The sequence below is a fragment of the Dermacentor silvarum genome, chromosome 6 (genome assembly GCF_013339745.2).
Source record: "Dermacentor silvarum isolate Dsil-2018 chromosome 6, BIME_Dsil_1.4, whole genome shotgun sequence".
Lineage (NCBI taxonomy): Eukaryota > Metazoa > Arthropoda > Arachnida > Ixodida > Ixodidae > Dermacentor > Dermacentor silvarum.
The window spans coordinates 132,365,385-132,393,268 of NC_051159.1; the positions used below are offsets into that span (position 1 = coordinate 132,365,385).

The 27,884-nt window shown below is 44.1% G+C and overlaps 1 protein-coding gene across 4 annotated transcripts in view; it reads right to left on the minus strand.

Moving 5' to 3' along the window:
• The window catches only part of LOC119456024 (uncharacterized), a 43,592-nt gene that overhangs the window by 8,717 nt on the left and 6,991 nt on the right, over positions 1-27,884 (minus strand). For 3 of the 4 annotated variants that reach the window (XR_007467561.1, XM_037717618.2, XM_037717617.2), the window contains exons 5-6: positions 21,583-21,735; positions 6,889-7,080 (exon numbers count right to left, since the gene is read on the minus strand). Coding sequence is in view for 3 of the 4 variants with exons in the window: in XM_037717618.2 (XP_037573546.1) it covers positions 6,889-7,080; positions 21,583-21,735 (345 nt within the window). In the remaining variant the exon portion in view is untranslated. Of the gene's footprint in view, positions 1-6,888; positions 7,081-17,454; positions 17,838-21,582; positions 21,736-27,884 lie in introns of those variants that run through there. The other variant, XM_049669507.1, reaches the window with a different exon arrangement.

The following is a 27,884-nucleotide window of genomic DNA, read 5'->3' on the forward strand; positions in this document are numbered from 1 at the left end:
TCAAACACTTAAGATTTACAAGTGTTATTCCAGAAAGTATTTGCTTCCTGTAAAACAATGTTGCTCTGCCTCTAAATACATGAGTTTCCCTTTAAATGAAGACAACAAACCTGTTCACACAGTGTGCTGTAATTAGTTTATTTCAAGTTAAGTGAAGCTGCTGAGATTTCGCCTTTTACAACGCATGATTTTTTCATTGACAGCTGACACTTTGTTACGTTTTCAGCAAGGCTCTAGCAGCTCAGTCATTGCTTCCGACGACACCAGGTACTTTTCAATGGTCTCTTTTTCCTTGTAAATCTGAAGCCTCTGTTCAGCAACTGGCCGATTCACAACTACCGTCGACCGATTATTTCGACAACAACAATTCAAACAAGCTCGATTATTCGGACTACTTTCAAACACCATTACTGGCCCATAAATTTAAAGTATAAGTACGACTGAAATTTCGACCACCTTAAAGTACACCATCCCATATAATTCGGACTCCACCTGCATGACTGCGTGCTAATTTGACCGCCGAGTTGAGCGGAAATAGCAATATTTTGGCGTTGATACGTCGCTGGCACTGCCGAAGCATCATGGTCGGCCATGTTGCCGACACATCCTGGAAACTGTAACTAGCGAAGCCTAGTTAATCCAGCACCGACCGTGTGCAACCGTCGGGCAAGCCATTCGGGAGTGCATTCGGGTTGGCTCCGCGCGTACAGCATTTATTCATTGACGTGTTAACTACCGACACGGTCGTGGCAACTTAAGTTGTTGAAGCGGCGCCGACTACACCCTTGATGTTTCTGCCGACGAGGACAGTGACCGTCTCAAAAAAAAAAAAAAAAAAAAAGCCGTCATTCGGTTATGCTAGTGCAGTCGAGTCCTGCGCGCCGATTTTGTAGCGATGCAGTCCACTCGATTTTATATGCCGCCGTTATCCACTGTTCTCTGCCGACTGATACCATGTAACACAGGCAGAGCGCCGCTCTTATACCCCTGACGAAGCGCAAGGAGTGGCAGCGGAAAAGGCATCGCTACAAAATCGAGTCCTATTGCTAAAGTTCAAGATTCGGTGCATGCATTAATTGTACTTTCATCTATTTGTGGCGACAGCATTACAATGGTAGAGATACGGACTGACCAGATCGTAGGCAAGCGCACGTGCGTGCAGAACCACGTTGACGAACTTTGGCTTTATTTTTGGACAATCCCTTTCCAGCATACGTTCACTTTTCGCGACATTTCGCGCCACTAGCACTAGACACATCGACGAATGATAGCGTTCCTGAGACACTACAAAGTATGCCGACGCTGATGCTAGTGACTCGAAATCTCGCGAAAGTGAACGTATCCCCCAAAGTGGTCAACCGAGAATAAGGTATTTTTTTAGCCACTGGCGGAATCAATTCCCTTCTTTTCTGGCGAATTTGGATATTTCCGACTCCCAATTATTTTGATTTTTAGGCGGTCTCTATGGAGCCCGAATTATCGTTCGCCGACGTACAGATAATGTGAAGTTCGCCGCCAGAAAGCAAGGGCTGGCCGCCGTCTGAGGAAGGGGAGGCCTGGGGTTAGTCTCCCAACCACCGCCGCCCCCAGACCCAAAGTTTTATCTCTCTCTCTCTCTATTTATGAAGCCGCTTCAGTCATGCGCGCTATGCACGTCTGCGGGCCATTGCGGCCACACACGTAATGCGCAGTCGCTAAATTTAGCGCACTGCGGCGCAAAATTGTGTACTTTTATCAGGATGGCACAGGAAATCTCATATGGCACAATTTGGCGCATTTGGCGCAGGAGTGGGAGCACTGATAAATACGTTTTTCAAGCCTAGAAATTTTTCTAATCAGTTCTATGTGGTAACAGAAAACTTCAATTGACAAAAACATTGCAGAATAAAATTGAACAAAACTTGTAAAGATATTGCCGCGTTTCTTCTATGTCGACGACAAAGACAAGGATGGGAGCTTTCGTAAGCTTCGTCTCGTGCGTCCACCTAGGAGAGATTGGAAGACAAAGAGGACGTCTCTACGCTCCATTACTAAAGCAAGCTGGTTTTGTAATACAGTCAAACCTCGATATAACGAAGTTGTACTAGCAGCGAAAAACTTTGTTATATCGAGAATTTCGTTATATTGAAGTTTTGTTAATTCAATAGGACTAAGATCAGGAAATAAAAATAGTTTGTTACATTGCGAATTTCGTTAATCGAGGTTCGTTATATCAAGGTTTGATATTCAAGGTTATATTAAGGCTTGCGAAGCGTGCCATAGCGGCACGCCTGTCTAGAAAGGCCAACACTGTCGGAATCTGTTCGCGCAGCTAATCAGACCGCTAAGCATGACTGTGTTCGAATGTGAGCGATTTGACACTTGCGTTGAGGGCTGAAATTATAGAATCGCAAGTGCGGACAAGTGAGCAAGACGACGAAGACCGGAGAGCGTGCGTACCTGCTAGCAGACTAACCGAAAGTCGTAGGTTCTTGTTCGGCCAATCGACAGCGTCTGCTCCTGGTGACGTCACGACGACCGCTGCGGATACCGGAAAGGCCCGGAGAGGAGCACAGCATTGTTTTTTTTTATTTTGTGGTGCGGCCGCGGCGCGTAGTGCTGCCACGTTTGGCATTGTTGATCGTGGCGGCATTCTGAACTCAATGTGCATGTTGACTTGAAATGTTTAAAAAATATCGGACGTGGTTTAGGGGCCCTTTAAGGGCAGATCACACTTAAGCTTGCCAGCGAGCGCTCAGTCCTGGCAGCTCCTGGCTAGACGCTTTGGCAGACATCGCTTCGTAGCGGGCTATTGATAGCGCTTGAAAATGCACAATTTGGATGTGGCTACTGTCCAACGGTCAAGCAGGTGCAGGACAAAGCCAGTCTGCACGATTTACCACAGCCAGACTGGAGCACGTGAGCAGGAGCATGCACTCCAGCTCTGCCGTGCACATAGCAAGCAGTGCGCTGTACTGGCTCCGCACATAACCACTACAGTTGCATGTAGCTTTGTCAGCTGTGTAGCGTAGATAACGTGTCTGCCGCGGGGTGCCGCAACGAGCCTACTCGCTAGGCTTGCTGCAGCTTCGCTGAGGACAACCGCATGCTCTGATTGTTCTCTGTGGGTGACATGGCTCCAGGCATGTGGCTAGCCGACCTGAGCGCTAACATCTGAGTGGAACAGGTTGTCTGCCTCCCGAGTTGCATGTGCATCAAAAATGGCGTGATCAACCACAGTACCACTGCACGAAGACAACTGTCAGGGATGTGCTTCGAAAAAGGGTCAGGAATGCCGTTGCCCGTGAAACCAAGTGCTTCCAATCCTCTTAAGGTAGCGCCATTCAAGCAAGCTAAGCGGCTGCCAATACAACTACGGCAGTCGCGCTCACTCCCACTGCAGCCCGCCTGACACGGCAGGCCACAACTTTTTGTACCTTATCCAGTGGCCGTGAACGAAGCTCGTAACATTACGAATCCTTTCAACGCTAGTCCAAAGTGCAGCATTCATTGCTTAGCCGAGGTGCACACTGCTGACGTACTTGCAAGTGAATATAACGACAATGTTTCACTCAACCCTCAGAAATTGTGTGATTCTTCTTCTTTCTGGTGTTTTACGTGCCAAAACCAGTTCTGATTATGAGGCACGCCGTATTGGAGGGCTCCGGATTAATTTTGACCACCTGGGGTTCTTTAACATGCACTACAACACAAGCACATGGGCGTTTTTGCATTTCGCCTCCATCGCAATGCGGCCGCCACGGCCGGGATTCGATCCCGCAATCTCGTGCTCAGCAGCGCAACGCCTTAGCTGACTGAGCCACCCCGGCGGGTAATTGTGTGATTGCCGTAAGATAGGTGCAAAAGGAAATATGCTGCTTATGCCACTCAGTGCGAGAAAACAAAGCCGCGCGTAACTACAGTAAAATCTCAGTGATATGAATCTCGCGGGGTCGCCTGAAATATTCGTATCACCCGAAATTTGTATCATCAAAACACACAAAATAAAGAAAAAATGAATTTATTTTTACCAGAAAAGATGCTTAATAGTGGAACCCCATTGATACGTTCCTTGCTGCTGCATTTTCCTGGCTGCTACGTCGCGCTTTCGCAGTCCCGACCTAAATCTCATTGACTTCCACGTACAGTCGAATCGCAATAATTAAGGGGCCCTAAAATTTGTTCGAATTAAAAAGACGTATTTTTGAATTATTCGTGCGCCATAGCACGATGCACGAACGGTGCGAGTCGTGAAATATCGAGCGAGGGCCGCAAAACTACCCATGCCGGCCAATGCTGGCTTCCTGATAACGGCAGAACACGAAACTTCAGGGTGCAGAGATCATGGAAGGTGAGGGAGGAGGGTGGCAGGGAAGTGGATTTGGCCTCGGCAACTCCGCCGCTTCGGTGGCAGTGGCTTCGGTGGCTCCTCTCGCCCTCCCTCTCAACTCCCTCGTAGCTCCCTCACCTTCAACTGTTACCGTGCGCGCCCGGCGCGGCGCCGGCGCCAGTTCCCTGAAGTTTCGTTTTCTGCTGTTATCGGAAAGCGGGCGTTTGCCGGCGTGGGCAGTTTTGTTGGCTGGACTGGGACACTGCCGCTGCTTCCCTCTGTGCTGCAGCCGCAGCGTGCAAGGTCAACACGTGACTAGAAAATAGAGGAAGCATAAAGAAGGGTTCACTGCCATTTTCCCCGCGTGGCTGAGACATCGGCACATACACACGTGTTCCGGCGCAACGCAGGAACGGCAACCTTGCCATATGGGAGGGAGTAAAATTTCTGCCGCGTTTTTTTTTTTTTTTTTGCTTTCTTTTCTTGATTTTTTTGCTTTCTGTTCACGCATGGCATTCAAGGGTCTCTCCTAAGCGTTTACTCTATGACGATGCTGGAGCAATGCCGGTCGGAGGCACCGCCGTGTGATTTGGCGTGCTGCTGAGAGCATTGTCAGTGCATGGTATGTTCAAATTAGCAACCGTCGCAAATGCTTTCATGTTCGATTTACCAGGCATTTTTGCACAGCCGCGTGTCTGTGCCGGTCGCTCCGCTGGCTCGGCCGCCGCCGCCGCCGCTGTTGATCATGCGTTCGTATAATACGCAGCGGCGCGGCAACGCTTTCGGAACAGCAGTTTTTTTTCTTTTGTGTAATGTGAGCAATGTATTTCAGCCGGGGAATGTTACAAATTCGTATCCCACCGAAATTCGTACCAGCCGAGATCGTATCACTGGGGTTTTACTGTATCTAGTACACTGTAGCACAGCAAAGGGATGAGACACTTTTGAAGACACCGTGAACTCAACCGTAAGTTGAGGGACAGCGTACAAGTTTGGAGCTTCGTAGGCACCAAAATCGGAAGTATCGTGGCGCCTATGTGAACATCCAAAATCAAATTTGAACTGCGTGCCACAGTGACATTCAGTAGGCGGAGTGTTGTGGCCACCACCCAACTCCACTGTAGCCTTTGCAGTGCAAGGATTTGAAGAAGGAGCGGGAGTACCGCGAAGGGGACCAGAAGGGATCTTTGATTGCCAATAACACATCTAGACAGTAAATAGCAGCACCAGCAACGCGCAGAACTGTTGTCGCTGCCGCGCGCGTTCGGTGCAAACGCGGGCAAAACGCTGACGGCGTCGACAACAGTTCTGCGCGTTGCTGGTGCTGCTACAAAGTAATGTAGTATCTCAAGTATCACAGACGGCACTGAAGATGAGATGCTCTGGGTGGTTGATAGCGATGAGGAGGCCTCCATCAGCGAAGATGAGAGGCACCCAGTCTACTGTAGCTCAGATGCAATAAATTTTATTTTTCCAAGGGAAAAGAAATCGCTATAACTCTATCTCTTACGGTAAAAAACTGGTGAGTGAACAAGTATGAAAATCGGAGTGCGTGTTACAATCGAGAGCATTGCGTTTTTCATTCCCGGCCACAAAAATTAGCTGCCTGTTACGAAAGAGGGCACATTAGAATCGAGTAAATGCAGTAAGCCAGCTAAAATATGTCATCAGGATGCGGTATGACATGTAGTACTACTTCAACCAACCTTGTCCATTCAGCAAGTGCCTGTGATGTAAGGGCAATGCAAGAAATGCACTTGCAACTCTCTGAATAAATCATCTCCTCTCGTCACGAAGCCTGGGCGCACATTTTGACTTTGACTGCCACAGCTAGTGCCCCCAGTATCGTGCATTGCTTAGCTCTGTAGAACTAATAGGAATGAATCCACTATTGTTACTAAACTGTTACCATAATTTGGAGGATGCTTAAGCGTTGCCTTTAAGAGTGGAACGCGATAGCATTCAAAGATCCCTGGCTGCTTATCAGGCTTCCCAGCAACTGCAGCTTTTTTGTACAAGTTCGCCTCCGCGCGCAGCTGCCGAGGAGGCGAGCCCCATCTGGATGGTGTTTTTGCAAGGAAGAAACCGTGGCGCGCCACTGTATGAATTGTAGAAATGCTGGAAAAGGGGTTTGTGTTCGATTTTCGGCCCCTCCCCCCCCATAAAAGAATTATGTTTTCTCGTATATTCAAATTACAATCCGACGCTATCACAACTGCAGGTTGTGGTTAAGTCGTAGTTTACGATTTTTCTGACGGATTTTACTTTGAAAAATTAAATTTTTTTTCACTGATGGCTTGCCTGCATGATCGGGGGGGTTCGGGATGGCTATTTTTGCCAACGATGCCGGCGCGCCCACGCCCACGTCAACACCAGATTTTCTGTGACATGGGGCCCTTAACGCTTACACATTAAAGATGTTATGCCTTTTTACTGCTTTATGCACCTCTCATAGCCTCCAGAGGGCTACCATCAGCACTCCAAATAAGCCATGGATGATGCCTCTTCATAGAATTTACTTCATCACGCTAGGCAAATTCGGTTCTCCACTCCACGCGCTAACAGCAGTTTAAGCTCACCTAGGTCAGAGACAAAGATGTGGCCATTGTGCACATCCATAAAGCGGCACTTGGAGCCAGCAGGCGTCGATGGCAAAAGCGGCCCGTACGCCACACACTGCTCGAAGTTCCCTGATGCACTGAAGCATCGCAATGTTGGAACAGCATCACCAAGGGAGATGGTGAACAAATTTTCCCCTTGAGCTGCCAGACCTGTAATGCGAGCAACAACAACATACAATGAAGCAGCAACGAAAGGAGTCATCTATAGAGACTAACCAAAGTGTAATCACGGTGGGATGCTTCAAAAATGCAACTGACTAAACAGCATTCATGCAACTAAGGTCCAAGGACCTTAACCCTTTACATTGCCCCTACCAATGTAACTTGTAGAACCACACCTGCATGACCCCTACTGCTCCCAGGCATACTCCTTCTGCATTTTAAGCGCCGAGGAAATCTGTGTAAATAGGAACAATTTGAACCCATTGTGGCATCTATGAAGAGTTCAGCTGAACAGAAAGCAGGTTAAATTTCAGACAATACATTGAACGGATGTCTTGATGCTCTGCTGCTTTATCTAAGCAGTTCAGTGGCTGGAAATCCATGGCAAGTGATTGCGGAAAGTCCATCCGTGCTTTGACAGACTAAGAAATTTATTAAAGGGGCCCTGAAACACTTTTTTTAACTAACCATAGAATGGACTCACCGTTAAAGTATGTTGTCCCACAAATCTCGCACTGCAAAAATGTTTCGAATCCTTCAAGTGGCGTTATCGCACTGATACTCTCCTTTCTCTCTCTATTCGTCTCTACTAGCAAGCTGGAAGCTGCACAGCAGAGAAGGCAAGGGAGCAAAGCTGTGGCCAAAAGTTGAGTGTCGTGGCAGCAAAAGAGCTCGCCGCAGCACTCGGTGGCGGCCGCGATAGACTGCGCTACCCATCACGCCGCTACCATCTCCGAGGTCACACGCAGCAGAAGTTTTTACGCGCAGTGCAAAGATGAAATGATTTTTCTGTCTTTTTTAGACCACAGAAATACATATTTCTAATTTATTTAACTTAAAATTAAAAATTTTATATCACTAAGAATGTTCTCGCGATCACAAAATGAGTCAAAAGCGTTAGTGGACTAGGTGCTATCGATGATGACATTGCAAATGTGAAAGCAAGCGTCTGTTCACTGCTTTTGACACCAGATTGTATCCCTGCTGCATGCAGTGCAATAATATTTGGCTCCCATGTTCACAGGAGCCTCGAACACGTCGGCAACTTTTTTTTTTTTTTTTTTTTTACTACGTTCAAAAAGTGTTTCAAGGCCCCTTTACCTTTTGATAAATTCTGACTAAAACGAAAGTGGTGACAAGGAACCAGCTTCAATATAGCATGAAATGTCTGCTGCATGAACATGCAAGAAAAGTTTATATACATGTGGCAGGGCGCAAGGAAGAGTCAGAAAAAAAAAAAAAGCAGTCAAAGGGTTAGAGGGCCCTCAAACAGGATTGGTCATGGACATACTACTATACTAATAAACATCACCTGTGAAAAGAAGTCGCAAGGTTGGTGCAACATCGACGGCTACCTGATTGTGTAAAGCAGCATCCCTCATCTGGATTCACATAAATCAGCCAAAAGGCAAGGCTTGCAATTTCTGCAATCCTGCAGATTACAAGAGTGTCGATGATGCACTAAGCACCAAAAATGTCATCCTGGCAGCTGCAACATGTGTTCTTGCTGCTATGGCTTTGTCGAGGTACAAAAAAAAAAAAAAAAAAAAAAAAATACAGGGTTCGTACAGGTTTCCAAGGCAAAAATTAAAGGATATTCCAGGACTTTCCAGGACCTGTCACAGGTTTTTCAAGGAGTCAAAGCGGCATTTAAAGTAGGATTTCTTTACTCTAACATTTCCAAAAATGACTAGGTTTATTGCACTTACAATAAATAAATGTATGTCACAATTACAATAAAAATATCTAGCCTTGATAACTTCTCGAGATACAACACAAAATGAATGCTTACAACAGCGGCTGAGATTTCTCCAGTATAGGCTGGGTAAAGTTCACCAAAAATATTCAAAACATTCAGCATTGGGTTATTGCACTAAAATAAAAAATAAATGTACATCTCCATGATGTTAATAATGTCTAGCCTTGAATACTTTGCAAGTTCACAATACCAAAAAAAAAAAGTTCACGAAACACAATGAATGCTCCCAACAGCTACTCTGACTTCTCCAATATCAACTCGGCAAGTCTAGCGTACATTTCCAAACCATTCAATGTAGTCTTGCTACACATCCATTATATTATAACAAATAGATGGATATTGCAATTTTGTAAAACATGTCTTGTCTTGATCATTTCTCAAGTCTGCAATATTAAAAGTTTACACAACGAACACTCACAACAGCTGCTCAGGCTTCTGCAGTATTAGCTGGGCTGGTTCATCAAACATTTCTGAAACATTCAGCACAGGTAATGTTCCACCCAAAGGCACTGAGCATCAGTGGTAAAGTTGCTCCACTATAGCTCTCTTTAGCTTCACCTCGAGCGCAAGAGTGAAAGTGGGACAAGGCAGACCGACGGGCGAGGAGTGAAACATACGATACGGTGAGGAAAGCAGCATAAACACTGCCAGCAGAGCCAGCACCGAAACGCGGCACGGGTCTCTTGCTCCATTCGCTGTTTGACGTGGTGAAGCCTTCCATTTTTTACATGCAGTTCTGCAAAACAGAACCATGTGTGCTCACGCTGGCGTATTGTTTCTGAAATGGGGAGTTTGTCAGATCGACGCCGATCTACCACAGAAAGGAGGTCGCAATGTCGATATCAGAGTGCATTGCTCACGAAATTCCAAGGATTTTCAAGGAAGGAAAAAAATTCCAGGACTTTCAAGGGCCTTGAAAACACACTTTTCAATTTCAAGGGTTTTCACGGATTTCAAGGACCTGTAGGCACCCTGAAAATAATAACAAAGATATACTTACAATCTTCAAAATGAATGCTATGGACAAAGCACACTATTATACAACAGAAGATGCCGCAATGCTTTCTGGCTTGACTATCATTTCTTCTTGAAGTAACAAATTTAGGCTGTATGCATCTGAGCAAGGTAAGAAAAAATTAAAAAATTCTCAATGCAGTTACCCCTAATATAGCAACAGCCTCCGTAACAGTTTTAAGATTTCAGAGAGCTCGTAGAGCACATTCAAAATTTGTCACTTTAACTTGTCTAGTGCGTGCAGAATGACCCTGTAGAATAACAGTATCTGGAGATCATCCACAATTCACTGAGCGTATGTAACATGCTTTAAGCAACAGTCTCCGAATATCACAGACTGCTGCTATGTGTAGGCATTTGCAAAGTTAAATGGTGAACCAACGATTTGTGGCACCAAGTCTACATAACTGATGTGATCACCCTTAATAGCACACTGACTTTACAGTTCCTAAGCCGGGTATATCTCGTAAAGCATTCAGACACCTTCAGGAATCAGTGGACCAGAAAGGATAAGAAAAATGGAGCACTGGCCTGACCACAGTAACTAATATTATGCATAAAACCACACAATCACTCATAATGAAAGCATTGCATTTCAATAATCAATACAACTGTTTGTGAGGACACATCAGTGTCACCGGAGTGTCATTTATTTTTTTCCCCATGTTTTGAGACAAAATAACCAATACTAACTTTGTTCTAGAGTAAAATTTTCCTTGTTTTTCTCGCATATACAAATTCAATCGCAAAATGTTTCTAAAGCCCCCAAGAATTTAGCTCTATTTTATGCTTGATCCTGTATCAAAAAGTAACTTATAGAGCATGCTGACCTAAAGGGAAGTTCAAGGGGTCCCAACCACCCCTCGGGCTTGGTGAAAGTACATGGTCTGCAGATGGCATACGCTGCTGTAAAATCTAAGCCAAGTTTTGCAGTCGTGCGCGGCGCGTGGAGCTCGCAAGCGGAGCACGAAGTCACCTTTCTCTCAGGCATTCTCTTTTCAACCAAAGCCTGCTCCTCACTTTTTTTTCTGGACGCCTTATAATAAAGCGTCCAGAAAACGTGGCTGTTATTGGCCAATCGCTGACATCAATGAGGAAGGGTGTTTCAATCAGTGTGCTTCTTTTTACTGCTATTGTGTATATTTATTGACGCAGTTTAATAAACAGGCTGAAGTAAGCAAAAATCTTTCGAATTTCGATAATAATTACGTAAGCACTACCAGAAGAAGCAGACTATTCTCTACTCCCAATCGGTCGCGGCCGCCCGCGTAAGAATTAAACTTTGACCACCCTGCTTATCGGTGTCAAAGGCGTTGGGTCCCGCTAATTTCGACTAGCTTTGAATGCTCAACTAACCTCGAACCACGCAAAACTTAAGGTCAGACCACAGGCACGTTTGACAGCGGGTGGTCACTCCAGGCCACTCCTGGTTAGACGCCTTAGCAGCCTTATTGATAGTGCTTCAAAATGTGCAAGTTGAATGTGGCTACTATCAGTCAGTCAAGCTGGTGAAGAAGAAAGCTTGTCTGCACCATGTAGCACAGTCAGACTGGAGCACATGAGCGCTCAGACGCCCTCAAGCCCTGTTGTGCACAAAGTAAACACTGCATATACATACTAGAGTTGCATGTAGCTGTGGTCTGCTACGTAGCGTAGATACCACGGCCGGCGCGACGAGTCCACTGGCTAAGTGCACTGCGGCTCGCTGAGGACAACCACATTTGGCTTACGTTTGGCGCGTTGCAGGCACCAAAATCGTAAGTAGTGGCGTCTACATTAACATCCAAAATCAAACTTGAACTGCGCGCCACGGTGACATTCAGTAGGCGGAGCGTTGTGGGCACGCCCTGCTCCTCAGTAGCCTTCGCAGCGCAAGACACTAAAGCAGGAGTGGAAGCACCACGAAAGGTGTGTTTGATGCCAATAACTCAGCTTCTGCTGAACACATTGAAGTACAAAGTATTTCTGAAATAGCCTATTTTAACTTCAAATTAATTTCTCCACTTCAATAAAAACTGTTTCAGGGCCCCTTTAAGGCACATCCATCTGCAAACATTCAGCACTGGATTGAATCCGGCACATGCTCGCTCGTCTGCTGACCCATGTACAATGTCCCGATGAAACGTCTCTCTCCTAACCACGGTGACATTCATAAGGCGGAGCGTTGTGGGCACGCCCTGCTCCTCAGTAGCCTTCGCAGCGCAAGACACTAAAGCAGGAGTGGAAGCACCACGAAAGGTGTGTTTGATGCCAATAACTCAGCTTCTGCTGAACACATTGAAGTACAAAGTATTTCTGAAATAGCCTATTTTAACTTCAAATTAATTTCTCCACTTCAATAAAAACTGTTTCAGGGCCCCTTTAAGGCACATCCATCTGCAAACATTCAGCACTGGATTGAATCCGGCACATGCTCGCTCGTCTGCTGACCCATGTACAATGTCCCGATGAAACGTCTCTCTCCTAACCACGGTGACATTCATAAGGCGGAGCGTTGTGGGCACGCCCTGCTCCTCAGTAGCCTTCGCAGTGCAAGACACTGAAGCAGGAGTGGAAGCACCACGAAAGGTGTGTTTGATGCCAATAACTCAGCTTCTGCTGAACACATTGAAGTACAAAGTATTTCTGAAATAGCCTATTTTAACTTCAAATTAATTTCTGGACTTCAATAAAAACTGTTTCAGGGCCCCTTTAAGGCACATCCATCTGCAAACATTCAGCACTGGATTGAATCTGGCACATGCTCGCTCCTCTGCTGACCCATGTACAATGTCCCGATGAAACGTCTCTCTCCTAACCTTCAGACATAAAGTGCTTGCTGTCAGCCTTACACACTTTTCAGCCTTACATTTATTAAAATGTTACGGGGAAAAGAAGCAAGAAATATATTTACACTGTATTTACAAGTATGGCAGCGGCTGACAAGATCATAGCTCGCGAAGTCCAGAGCGTCGTCTTCTTCAAGTCATGACCAAACGTCTTCTTCGTCGCTCTGTCACATGACCCCCGGCGGCTGAAGCACCGACCCGGTGCTGGTTAGGAGGCGGTCGAATGATACGGCTTAAGACACGCCGCGTGGACTACATCGGAACGAGGCTGAGCCACGGTGGGGTCAAGAGGGGCGATTTCGTAGGTGACGTCGGTTACTTGACGCAAGACGCGGTAAGGGCCAGAGTAGCGTGAAAGCAACTTCTCCGAGAGGCCAACGCGTCGCGACGGAGACCAAAGCAGAACCAGGGCGCCTGGCGTGTAGTGGGCGTCACGATGGCGGGTGTCATATAAGCGCCGCTGATTTTCCTGTGAGTCCACAAGTCGACGTCGGGCAATATGGCGTGCCTCTTGTGCCTGGAGTATGGCGTCCCGGGCGTACTCTGATGTGAAATGCAGGCTATCAGGCAGAAGGGTGTCGAAAGGTAGCGTAGGGTCGCGGCCGAACAAGAGGAAGAATGGAGAGAAGCCTGCGGTATCGTGGCGAGAAGAATTATAGGCAAAGGTAACGAATGGTAATGCAACGTCCCAGTCGCGATGGTCAGCGGAGACATACATGGACAGCATGTCAGTAAGGGTCCGGTTGAGACGCTCGGTGAGACCATTCGTTTGTGGATGGTAAGCAGTAGCAAGTTTGTGTTTAGTCGCGCACGAGTGTAGAATGTCATTAACGACTTTAGAAAGAAAGCAGCGGCCTCGGTCGGTAAGGAGCTGTCGAGGGGCACCGTGGTGTAGAATGACGTTTTCTAGCAGGAAATCGGCGACATCGGTTGCACAGCTTGTCAGAAGAGCCCGTGTGATTGCGTATCGGGTGGCGTAGTCTGTTGCGACAGCAATCCACTTATTTCCCGAAACAGACGTAGGAAAGGGGCCTAAAAGATCAATGCCTACACGAAAGAATGGTTCTGATGGCACGTCAAGTGGTTGAATTCAGCAAGCAATTCTTGCGCAGCTATACTTTCTGCTCCATGTAAACCCGTTTCAAGGACCATACCTAGTAGCAAAAATAAACATCACTCAATGTTCAGTTCTTTTATAAATGCAACGCTGTTCTTTGCCAAGTCAAGGCCAAGGTCAGAGCAAGGTCATGCTCAAGAACATAATGACATTCTGATGACGTTTTGTCTCCGAAAAATGTGGAGGTAAGTGCAATCTAAAAATGTGGACACATTGCAAATTAAGGCAGCCTGATTGCCCAACATCGAACATAATGCAAACAAACACCAGATATAGTGCAAACTAATGCGGCCTGCGGCTGCAGGTAATTCACGTGAGCCCTGACGTAAGCTCCAACACCAACATGCTGTCAATGTCACGCACTGTCATTTCACTGCCTTCATGACATCATGATGATTCTTTCCTTGTCATGTCATCGTCATCTTTCTACCATTTTTACTATGTTGCTGTCCCTGTATTGCCTTATTGTCGTCAACCCGCCGTCATATTGCAGCCATTGTGCTGCAATGGCCGCAACAGCATGCGCGCGGCAACATGAGGCAGCCGACATCAAAGGTGAGCTAGGGGTGATATTGGGCGAGCATCTATCTCTCTGAACGTTCACCTGCACCTCGTTCTCTCGCGGTAGGCCAGTGCCGTGCTTTTGTCAGTGGTTGTCAGCACGGCAAGGCAAAAGTGCAAATTGAACATCGCCTACTCAGTGACATGGGGCTAAAACAAACGTTCGGAAAGTGAGATGCTTGCGTGATCTCACACCATCACCAAAATAATGAAGGAAGCGCCAAAATAGTGCCGTGTTCTGACGTGTACGACCTATTTCACACTGTCTGCGCATGCACAGGTGCGTAGAACGCGAGTGAGCGAGTGCTAGAGTGTAACACCTGCCACCATTAGCAAATTCCATATATAAGTTGCACCATTGTACAAGACGCACCAACGAAAATTTTTATGGGAAAAAAAGTGTTTTATACACCGGAAAATATGGTATACATGCACAAGATGCAATCGTAAGACAATTACTAAACCATAAAAGAGACTATTTACAGAAAGAATCATGAATTGCAGAAAGGGACAGTTCTCAAGTGCTCACACATCAATGCGTTTAAAAATTTTGGCAGTATATATTTAAGCACTGCGAAGCCATTTGTACAGCACTTTGGTAATATAAAGGTATCAGGCTTCCTAGTTGTATAGGATTTTTTTATAATGTTGAAGTGGTACACCATGAAGAAATGTGCAAGTCTTTGTTATTTGTCTTTAATAAAAGCAAGTAAACTTACAATCAAAGGAACAGTTCACAGGTATGCCATTCTATTCCAAGCAAGTTGGTCTCGTTTCAGGGTTATAAGGAGCGTTTAATGTTATACTCCCAACATCTTTTTCTTCTCTGTAACACATTGTTTTAAAATGTTAGCCATTCTGGGATGACCAAAACCAGAAAGCAGCAATTTATGTAGGAGTAGAAAAATATGTAGTACAAGAACAGTTTAGTCTTAATGGGCAATAAGAGTGTTGTGCGAGATCATATCTGTAGCTCTAGCTATCTTAATGCTAAATGTCAGTAACATATGCGTCCCATAACATGGTTGGCGTGAATATAATGCCAAGGGACTGAAATGTCTTTACATACTGAATCACGGTACACGACACAAGCAGGGCGGGAGGGATCATCACTTTAGGTGGAAAACCATCGCTTTAGTTTGATTCTTGTTTATAGCGAGAGAATTTGCTGCATTGTCGTCATATCACCTTTAATTACTTTAGCATTGTCGCCACTCCCTATCCGTCTTTCCCTTCATGACATGATCGCAGTCACACCATTGTCATCATGCCATCATCATACCATCGGCATCAATCCAGCATTGACACCTCGCTGTCGTTGCGCCATAGTCGTCATCTGATGGTCATCATGCAGTCGTCATCACATCACTGTTGCCGTGTAGTCGGCGTTATACCATTGTAACCAATGTGGCCAACGTCATCATTCCATGGTTGTGACACGTCGTCACAGTAAGACTCCCTCATTCTTTGACGCTCTATGCGGCCACAGGCAACAAAATTGCAATTGCCCAGGCACTTTTGAACGAAGCGTCACGAGATCAAACCTGGCTAACCAGTGGCTACACGGAGCAAGTGCTTAAAACACTTGCTCCAAACACTTGCTCCATTACACAGAGCAAGTGTTAGGCATCAGGCTAAACACCACAAACAAGTGCCACTACAGGATGCAGCCATGTCATCGACCACATCTTCACCAGAGGGGTTGATCTAGCCACTTGCGAGTACGTCTCATACTTCAGTACCAGGGTTCATACAGAACATTCGAATAAAAATTCAAGGACAACTGAAGGATTTCAAGGATGCCGAAGGCTAAAACTCAAGGAAGGTGAAACAAACCTTATTCGTATTTACAATGAAAAATAGTAAAATCTCGATTTGCAGCTGAGCAGCTGCTGAGTTGGACAGGTGCCTCAAGCATTTTTGAGGGCTTTTCAAAGTTGAGTTTTCCTTTGAATATTGTCGACCACCTTCTAGCACGATGGCACGATGTCCAGCTTCAGCCAAAGATACTCTTGCAGTAACACCAAACGGCTGAAACTTACTTTCCGCCAGGCATTTCTAGAGACTAGGGTTCAAAAATGAATCCATGATGCTGCGGTGTGAACCAAGCAGCAAAGCAACAAAAATGGTACGACTTGGTAGCTTCATATGGCTTTCTCTAACTTCGCAATGGCAATTTAAACAAGCCAGTCACTGAATATGGACATGGCAAATTGCATGGTTTAGCAACATTGAAAAGAAAATATCTATGATCGTTTACCGATAGGCAATGTCCATGGCATAGCCCCGATCCAGTTTATTACTTTGAAGGTTCCAAAATTGCCCACCACACCCGTTTTCAAGGCATTCAAGGTGCACATCTATTTTAAGGGAGTTTGAAGGGCCCTTAAATCTTTTTCCAAATTCAACAATTTTCCAGGATTTCAAGAAGGTGTACGAACCCTGCAGTAATGCTTAGGCCACTACCATCTACATATAATGGGTAGCATCCATGTGGCTGAAGAAGTACCAAAGAAAGTACTTAAACGAAAAGTTTGCCCACACACTTGCATCATCTACACATTTCAGAAATGCTTCGCATACATATTCAGCAAGGATGGTTTTTGCCTTAACTCTTTCTTTTTCTCTATACAAGCGCATCACATTCCATTGCGGCAAATCAGCCTCTCAAGCAAAGCATCCTCCAAAATTTCGTAAAATGTATTTCTTTTTTAATTTATTTAGATCAGCACTATGATCACCAGGAAGCTCATTGTAAGGTCACTTATGGGCGAGCCTGAAGAAATGTCCACCTTTGCAACAGTTCCAAGGACTGCTCTAGAAGCACGAACAGAGCTGACTACACACAGGATGCCCGTGATCTCAAAACTATACAAAGCAGCATCTGTATGCACAAAAGAAGGAAAAAAATAAAAGAGAAAGGAAGTTTCTATTCTTCCTCCACGTCATCGTGAAGTTTGGACATGTCAAATTGACTTGAATTTAATTTGCTACTCGCAAAAACAATTGTTGCCAATGTTTGGTACCCAGCACCACAAAAAAAAGGCACAAAAGCATTTTCGACCTCACAAAAATTTGTTTTAAATTGCCAAAAAAAAAAAAAACTCAAAATTAGAACAGTGCTTTTTTGCAGTTAACCACCTACCGTCAACCTTTAAAGGAAAGCTGATAGACTTAATCCTTTGCGGTCATGTGCATTTACCCAGTTTGTGATAATCCAATCAGGAGCCATTTTGCACATTTAAACAACATGCAAAAAAGCCCTCAGATAAACAAATGCATGTTAACTCATTTATTTCAGAAGATATAAATTAATTCCCGAAGTCTACCAACAGCACTTGAGCACTGTGTGGTAGTGCTCGAAGCATTCTCCTGGGTGAAGGCCAGGATTTGCACTGCAAGTCTGTAGGGTCCTTAGTGTTGCTTTCTTCTAAAGTGCTCTCATCCGAGGACAATTGCTGACCATCTAAAGGCGAAGTACATTCATCCAAAGCACCAAAATTCTATTCAAACTCAGTGAACTCACGTGAATTTCATCCATAAAATGCATGCGCAAAAAACATAACATCGTCATCCTGTCAGTGCTTAACAGAAATCACGAAAATCCCTTCAAGCACTGAGGAAGCAGAAAAAAAAAAAGTGCTACCCTTGCCTGGAGACATTGCAAAGTACACTAATTAGTTGAAAATGTTCCCAAAAGCTAGCGCTACCAACAAAAATACTTGGAACACGAGCATGTGCATGTGTCGGGCGCTTCCCGACATCTGACCGTAAAGGATATTCTCACATCAGGAGGGGCCCTACACATGAACACAAGGAGTTAATGCAGTCTTGAAATTGCTATTGATTAAAGGGAGTGATTAAGAGCAGTGTAATGTATACAAAGGCTTACAGTCCACTCTTCTCTTTTACGAGATATATCCCCATCACATTTTTACCCACCAATTCCTTTTGTGTATTAACTAACTCTAAATCCACACCTCTGGCTGTTTTTAGGAAGCTGGGGCGCGATCTTGTACGCGTTCCAAAATGGAATGGAGGCGTTCCGTTCCATCGAGCCGCACACGATTGGTCAATTTCAACCGCGACGTTCAAATTGACCAATCGTGTGCAGCTCGATGGAACGGAACGCCTCCGTTCCATTTTGGAACGCGTACAAGATCGCGCCCCTGTTCGCCTTAGATGTTTGCTTCATCATACACGCAAAAAGCTATTCAAATGCTATTCTATGGGGCCTGCAGTGATCACAATATGACTTTGGACACATGATCGACTGTGTACTGCATAGGACAGCACAAGATAATGAAAACGATGATGATAAAGAAGTACAACGCATGCAGCCCGTCAAACCTATAAAAAAATATGTACATAACAGATTACGAAGTATCAGTCTGGCCCGAAAGTTGTCATACAATGAATGCACTACTTACATTTAAAAGCAGGCAAAAACAACTAAATTTAAACTCGCAAACAAGGCCTCTCTTATGTCAACAGAAAATTATATGTGGGCTACCCAGTCTAAGGCTCCTAAACTCTGCATTTCACTTCAAAATTAAATTTCCATTATTAAATATGCTGGTTTTACGTACCAGAACCATATCATTATGAGACACGCTGTAAAGAGGACTCCGGATTAATTTTGATCACCTTGGTTTCTTTAACATGCACTTAAATCTAAGTAAACGAACGTTCTTGCTCCCATCGAAATGTGCCACTGTGGCCGTCCTCCTCGAATGCTTTGTGATCTAAAACTGCCTTCATCACAGATTTCATATCCCTCAAGAAGTGCACCTGAATGAAACATTAAAGTAACTTGAAAAAACAATCTTTTTTTTTTTTTTCCTTTTTTAGGATCAATGGTATTCAATATTTTCGAGGAGGTTTACACACCCTGTTCTGAACAGTAAAATTGGCTGTCATTACTGCTATTGCTACCCAGTTCGAATAGTGAAACGAGTTGCTCTAGTTATTGGATATAATGGAAAGAATAAATTTTTAGGCCACAAAATTTTAATAATGATAGCCACTCTACGTATCACAAACCGGTCTTCGCCTGAAGCCTTACTTCAGCCAGTCGACTTGCTGTGCATGAAGTTTTTCTCCTCCAAACAATTTAGAATGTTCATACAGGCAAACGCTCAAGATTACTAGAACATGTGAAGCTGTCAAACACATGGAAATACAAAAAATGTTCCATTCACCTCAGCCGATGCTGAGCGCTCATTTTCAGTCAGCCTACAAGCCTATTTTGAGTGAGAAGAGGCCCAATCTTGAAGCCTAAAACCTAGATATGATAATCATGTGCGAAATGGCATCACACATGGAGATTTCCTCTCAGCTACCATGTCTGGTGGTCTAACCAAATGCAAAGAAAAAAATCTCAATGAGAAATTTTTGTGTGCGTAAATATGGTAAGTTAACCAATAGACACAGTGTCTTGCCTCCACAGAAGGTTAGGGGTGTTTACCTTATTACAGAGTGAGAATCAAATAATTTTCATAATTAGCTAGCACCACTAGTACACCAGCTTTGGCTTTGAAATATGCAATTTTAACAAAAGCATGCCTTTGAAGGGTGAAGCAAGGGGTCTCTGTAGTCTTCAACTGAAACATTTCACAAAATATGCTTTATTTCATTCAGCAATTCCTGATTCATCATTGAAAACAAATGTTTTTGATAATTACTAACAGCAAAGCCACGTTGGGTTGATGATTGTTCATGCCAAGCAAACCGAGCAATTCATGCGAGTTGTTGATGTAATGTTATCGTTTGAGCATATTCTAATGCACTTATGTAGATAAGTATATGTAGTTTCTTTACGGTCCTTGCCTTTCTCCCTTTGCACGGTATACTTTTCCAGTGAACTTGCCAACTTCTGCCGGCACAGCATCACATCCCTGCTTAAATTCTACTGTCCCAGCTGCAGTCTTTTGCCTACATAGGATCATTATTTTAACATTGCGAGTGCTGACAAGCACATTTACTTCACATAACAAGAACCTTTACTTTTTATGCATTTAGAGTGACAGCCATGTCCTATTGGGAACCTCTTTGTGCCTCTCATCATCAGGAGCACAGGCATATTGGCCCCAGTTCCACGCTTTTATTAGACGTGGCTTGTGTCTCATCATCCCACCAGAAAATACATTGACCTGGATGGCTACACCACCGAAAACACTGATAAAATATTTCGGTTCAGCATGTGGTCTGCTACCTTTCTACATCCCTACAATATGCTACATACACACCACTGATTGATCCCACTGCTTGTAGCTGTAATATGAGTGCCGTTTTCACAGTCATCTCCTCGTACTCACCTGCTTGACTGCACATACATACTCATTGATAAGTTATGTGTCTGGATTTTTTTCGTTATGAAGGTTAGCAGTAAGGCCAAGGGCAGCAGTCACAGCAGCTCCTAGACTATCAGTTGTGCACTGTCACCTATGGAAGCCACTCTCCACAAAGCCATTTCAATGAGAAAACAACTGCTGAATGAGCACAAAAAAAAACTGTCATGAGATTATCATATGTGGCACAACAGTACAGTGCACTATTCTCCAATGCTTTCATAATGCTACAAAGCATGTAGGCCACTGCTCATGTAGAAAAATCATAACACTAACATAAAAAAGTGATGCCACAGAGTACTGCATCTAATTAACCTTCTAATGCCTAGAGTATTACATATGCTACGTACATTACGTTATTTTTTCTTTTATTATTTAAGCAAGGGAAACTTAAACCATAGCCTATAGTAGCATTTCCTATATGTTGCAGTCAGTTTTCAGATGGGGATACATCAGCAAACCAATACTAATAAAGTTAGCTCAAATAATGTTGCATTGGTTTTTCTTTTTTCTGTTTTTGTACAAATGGCCAAAAATGAAGATGAACAAGCTGTTCTAATTTTTTTTTTTTTTTTTTGCTGTAGCACTGTGGGCATTACAAGGCTAATGACACAGCAGAACACAGTTTCTTCAATAAAGAGACACCAGAAGATGTGCTCAGCAGCAGCGGTCTTTCTTTTTTTCTTCACTGTGATCAGCAGCATGCACTGAAATTAAGATTAGATCAATGCCAACCACAACTTGAGAATCATATTAAAGGAGCTCCACAAGTCTCTTAAAGCCGGTTGTGTTCTCCAAGGCCACAATGCATGGCAGCTCATGACTGAAGGCTTATCACCCACCTTTTTGAATACCACTCACCATAAGGCTTGCAAAGGCTGTGTTTTCCTAGGGAGCGGATGAACTCTCCATTCTTGGAGAACACGTAGATGCAACGATCATCCTTTACAGCATACGACTCATCGTGGAGAGCCACAACCGCAGAGGGTCGGCGGAATGAGTCCGATGAGCCAGCTGGAGAAATATCGAGCAATAGTAAGCATTTGACAGTGCACACAGTCCTTTTAAACATGCCTGTACATACAGAGTTTATTGCCTGTGTTTTCCTCTTCAGCAATAGAAACAAACTCCTTAGTTCCAACTTACTCCCAACATAAATGCATCCATGACATGTTCTGTGAAAGCACTCCACTACTGGTTGCAACATTACTACAGGAGCTGACATGCGAAAAATAGTGATTGGAAGCATCAGCATGTGTATGCTAAACAAAAGCTGAACGGTTGTCAGTATGACATAGTATTGCAAAATGCGTAGTACTCTAATGTAGTTCCACTGGCAACATCAGATGCCATGTTATGCAGAGTGCTACTGCATGTTTCCAGTCACTTATGCAGAGAGGGTGTTGCATTAAAGTAAATAAAGTACTGACATATTCGCACATACAAAAGTAGCACCTGCGAGTTCCTAAGAAAATTGACGAAAGTGCATTTTTATTCATGTTGAAGTGCATCGTAGATATAACAAATTACAGATTATGCTGGACATAATACATAATGGGAGCTGGTGCTGCATGGTCACAGTCTCAGAGCCAGTACTGTCCCACATTTATTTTCTGACTTATGAAGGCTTTGTTCTCACTTAAAATGACAGCTTGAAGATCTTGAAACACTATAATCCTACTTTAACTTGGCTCTAGCATCCCCTTAAATGAAGCAGAAAGAGTGCAAGGGAGAGCATAAAAATATTTGTCTAAAAGGTACCAGTTTCTACCCAGATGTTTGACTGTTCACTGCACTTAGTCCATGCCTCTTGAAAGGCCCTCTAACTATATTCTGCGCTTTTTTAGAAAAGCCCAGCTTGCTTCAAATGATCACAATAAAGTTAAAACAGAAGAGCAAGGTTCCCCAAAGTTTAGTATCCAAATATTCCAAGCCACCTTCTGCATGTCCCATAGACCACAAACTGGTCACAAAAACCAGGCACAGCTTGCTCACTAGCAACTCATGACAGAAAGGCAAGCAAGTGAACATGAGCAACACTAGCCTGCACATAAATGATGTCATTTACGCAGCTGGTGGTGTAGGTGTTCAATAAAAACTAAACTGCACAAGTTCTATGCTTACCAAAAAATAATTGGACATGGGAAGATATGACGGCTGAAGTACAGAATATAATGCAATAGTACACCAGCCAGCACGTTCACACAAAAAGCTGAACTTTGCTGCAGATGCTGCCGCTATAATAAATAAACACTAAGGTTTTTCTCTAAACCCTTTCAGATGCCAATGAATTCTGTTGACTGAAAACTTATTTCGCCACATTTCTTGCATATTCAGAATCATAAAAAGCATACAGCTTCAGAATAAATTAAGGATTTCCAATTCTTTAGCGAGTTTTGTCAAGATTACAGAACATGGACTCCATGCAAAAATTCACTACAGGAACATTACATATGAGAACAACTATTTCATGTTTAGCAGGCTTCAAAAGCACCCATCCAGGCACTTGAAAATTATGCCTGATGCAACACACTGAAAAACAATGAAAGGAGTGCATCCACTACATACAACAACATACTCGCACCGAGCAAGTACACGCAACCGTCTACCTTCCCACTCGTTTTACTAAAACATTTTCAATGCGTTATTCAAACTTGCAACACGATTCCAATCAGAACAGTTTCAAGATGTGTGTGACACATTTTAAGTACCATTACTTTCATCAATGCTATTGACGCACTTTCTCGGCATACACAATTGTGTACCCAGCGTCTTAAATGGTGAATGGCCTCGGTGCTGCACAAACTGTGCACCTGACATGATGGCTTGGTGGCTGTGGCATCCTGCTGCTGAACACGAGATTGCAGGTTTGATTCCCCATTACGGTGGCCATATTTTGATCAGGCAAGTGCATACAAGTGCTGAGTGGTCAGATTAACGTGATGCCCTCTGACAGCTCTGGGACATAAAAATCAGTCTATCACTAATTGCACAGGCACCATCCAGTGAGCTTATTGTGCTTAAAATGCCCTAAAAGCCAAATCTAAATCCACTGAATACACCATACACACTTCACATCTACATTACTTGTGCACTACCTCCTAGACTCAATGACTGCTTCAAAATGTCCCTTTTTTTTGCTGAGCAGTTTACAAAACTAACAGTTTACGTTTTTTTCACTCTAAAGGTGCTTCTGCAACACTTTTCAAACATGCTAAAACCATCAGCTCAGCTCGTTCCCTAGATAATGCTGTCAAGAGCATCTGAACCATACTTTACCTGCTACACATAGCAAGAGACCAGCCAATGTTGCTCTAAAATTGCTTCTTTTCTGCAGCTCTTTCGAATCTCCACTGTCATTTCTAGGTACAAGACATCAAGGACACATGACCCATGTTGCCTGGACTCCTCTAGACGTCAAAGCCAAGTAGTTCCAAAATTCAGACAACAGAAACCAATACCAGCGTGAATAGCTAAAGTGAAAAATTGTATGGATCCCACGCACTGTGGGAATCGAGGTTATGCAAAGCATTTTGCAGGTACCTAGCTATCTAGCACCGTTTGGAATTCTGCAAAGCGACACCAGGTGGACCAACGTGTTTGTGTAAATTGCATAAGTTGTGTGTGTCGCCTTGAAAAAGACAAGTCCACTTGTCGAAACGTTGGCTACTGCTCTTACCTGGTTCTAGTGTTGCTCTTAAGTTGTGTGTGTGGGTTGCGAGCGCACGTGCGTCTGACGACAGCAGCATGACAACAATCACATTGAAGATGATCATACGGCCCGATTTCTACATCGGCCGTTAGATGAAAGCTTACAACATGGCAATTCGTTTCTACATTGGTAGTGTGCGACTGTAAGCAAGAGGAACACGGACTGGGACGTCATCAACAACTACGTGTTTGCAGTCCTATGTACCTATGGCTATGTCATATGATAATGGTGTATGTTAAAACAATGATGGCATTTGTACTTCAGCAAAGAAATGATACAGCATGAAGGGCGATCATGAAGTCGGTACAACATTGCACAATTTTTACGTAGCTTGCTAGGAGGAAAATACTGAGGAAAGTGGACCGGTCCCAGAGATAGTGCAGTCTAACGCGGCCCTTCAGAGCACAAGCTGTCACAAGGAACAAAGATGAGGAAGTGGCATGGGGCGCACATGCACACATGCATCTGTTTCAATGACCTGGCTGGCTTTGGAACGACAGAACTATGGGTGCAATCATGGCTTACTGGTCAGAACATCAGGCTGCTGTGCTCAACGGCAAAGGTTCGATCCCACCGTCGGTCACAAATGATTTTTTTTTTCATTAAAGGGATACTGAACAAAACATTTCGCCGCCAAGATTTTTAGCCTAAATGAAAGCTTGAGTGGTGAAATTGGTTGACACAACCTTGTTTTCAGGCAGAAGCTAGCAGAAAATAATGAATTTACTGCATTTCTCGCAAAATACTGCGTCTAGAAGCCACACCGTGAACTAGAGGAAGTGATGTTCCTGTGACGTTATCTGGGCTGGATACCAGCGTGCGGGCGATCACTCGTCTGCCATGTTAAGAAGTGTTGCCTTAACTACAGTTTTAAACACTAAGCTTACACAAGGTGTCCCAAGTATCATGCAGCAAGATTTAAAAATATGCAAATGAAACATAGCTGGACAGAACCAAGGTAATGCTGTTTGCTGTTGCTTGGAGATACTCAGAGTATTTTTTGCATTCTGCCTAATTAGATAATTCGTAACTAATTAATCAACTTCTCAAATCTTATAATTAGATGAAAAGTGTCAATGAGAACATTGTACAGCAGCATGAGAAACTACCGATACAGCTTTCTGGTGCTCAATACGTGCTACAGTATAGACCACTTATAATGTAACCGTTTATAGTGCAGGACCGGATAGAGTACGGTCCTTTCAGACTCCCGTTAATTTTACCATAGCAATCCATGTATACGCATACCGCTTACAGTGCAGCCGCGCGAGACAAAATACCGGTTATAATGCGGCTTCCGCGGGAAAATCTGGCGGACAAGGGCGGTAGCGAGCACGCAATTCTCAACGAGGTGCGCCCACCGATGGGAGAGGAGATCAAAGAGGGCAATGCGAAGGAGGAGCATGAGACGTGGAGCACGAGTGCAAGAGCGATAAAAATCGTCGCTGTGCGAGTGAAAGCGCGCGGGGGACGCGCGCCTTCACGGAGAGCGAACGCACAGCGGAGACCAAATGCGACTTCCATTAGCGTGAAAGGCTGTGGGGGTATGGGAGGGAGGGGGGCCGCCGCTTTACTGCGGCATCAAATGCGTATCTTGCAACCGGGCGCAAGGGGAACGGGCGACGCAATCGCCCACGCGAAAGGAGCAAAGCGGGAAGGCAGCGCGGGAGGGAGGGAGGGAGAGGGGGGGTGGCTTCTAATCTGCCAACAAATGCGCTCGCGTTTCCCCACACCCGCGTTTTGACAGTGGTTGTCTGCGGTCATTGATTCGTGTTTGCTTGTGCGAGTTGACACCACGCTTGTTAATTCAGTTAGTAAGCGAATGTGTCAAGTTTATGCAGCCGATAAAACTAATATCCCTAGTCCTTATAGCTCTCTACTAATTTGCTATCGCAATTGATGCTTCGCCTTTCAGGCGAAACTGAGACTTTTTTTTAATCATTACTTTGTCTGCTTCAGGCGAAGATCGTGGGTACTTGGACATTAACCTTTCAACGTTCGTAAATTTAAACGGATGCGAAACTCCCAGTCACACGCTTCGATTCTCAGAAATGCGTGGCTGCATGGTCTACATGTTTTGCATACGTGCAGGGCTTGAAAATCGTTGTTTTGGTTATAGTGTGGTACCGCTTATAGTGCAGATATTCACGACTCCGGCGACTAACGTTATAAGCGGTCTACACTGTACATAAAAGTCCAAGCGTGAAAGTTGCCCGCAAATACACACAAAATTGCCCTGCAACTAGCCCCTCGAGGCACTTTTGTGTGTATACGCGAGCTTCTTTCACACTCGGAAAAACACTTTTATGTAGCAGGTATTGAGCACCAGAAAGCTGTATAGGTAGTTTCTCATGTTGCTTTACAATTTTCTCATGTACACTTTTCATCGAATTATAATATTTGAGAAGTTTATTAATTAATTACGACTAATTATCGAATTAGGCAGAATGCAAAAAATACTCCGAGTATCTCCAAACGACGGCAAACAGCATTACCTTGGTTCTGTCCAGCTACATGTCATTTGCATATATTTAAATCTTGATGCATGATAGTTGGGACACCCTGTATAATGCATGAGCAGAGGACACTGTTGTGTGCATAAAGGCATGTATGGCAGGCATGTCCAGCTTAAGCTTCAACGATTCACAGCACGTTTTAAGTTTGTAAAGTCAAAGCCAAAGTGAACCACCAAGCAACATGAGGAAAGGTGAAGTTCAATATATAAGCAGCATGAAGCCTGTCCCTGGGATCCCTGGGACACTGCCCTCTTGGCGCAGAATCGCGGATTTGAGAGAGCTCCAAAAACGGAGAAAAAAAAAAGATACAAGTTCAACATATCGCTTTTTGCAACATAGCACTTATACAAAACTGGCTAGAAAAATTCTTGCAGGAAAATTTTTTAAAAGGATGTTCCTACAAGAACAAGGCATTTTTGCAATATTGTTAAAAATGTAATGCAAAGCCTTTCTGAATATGTGCTTTGTGTACGCACCTTTCCATTTAGTAAATCATAAAATTTTTCAATACCTTGATTTGGGCAAATTGGTTATTCTTGACAGCATTCATATAACAGCACAAGGACGACATCACATCGGCACCCATCCTGTTATATGTGTTATTTTCACCCTCATCCTTAGCGCTATTATATGAACGGGTCTAAATTGTTCATTATCATATACAAAAACCAATGTAATGCAGTTCAAACAAGAACATGCAGATGTAACAATTTTGAAGTTAACGTGAGTTAACACCCTACTTCAATATGCCCTGGAATCAAGAACATGCCCTCTGAACAGCAACTGTTCTAAGCAAGTTAAGGGGGGAAAAAATCCAAGCATGACAGGTTAAGGACAGTTTCACCACTCCACATGCTCTGTTGTTTCTAACAATGTGTACCTGCCAACCTGATAGCTTTTAGCATTAGCAAAAATAACATGCATTTTCTAAATGC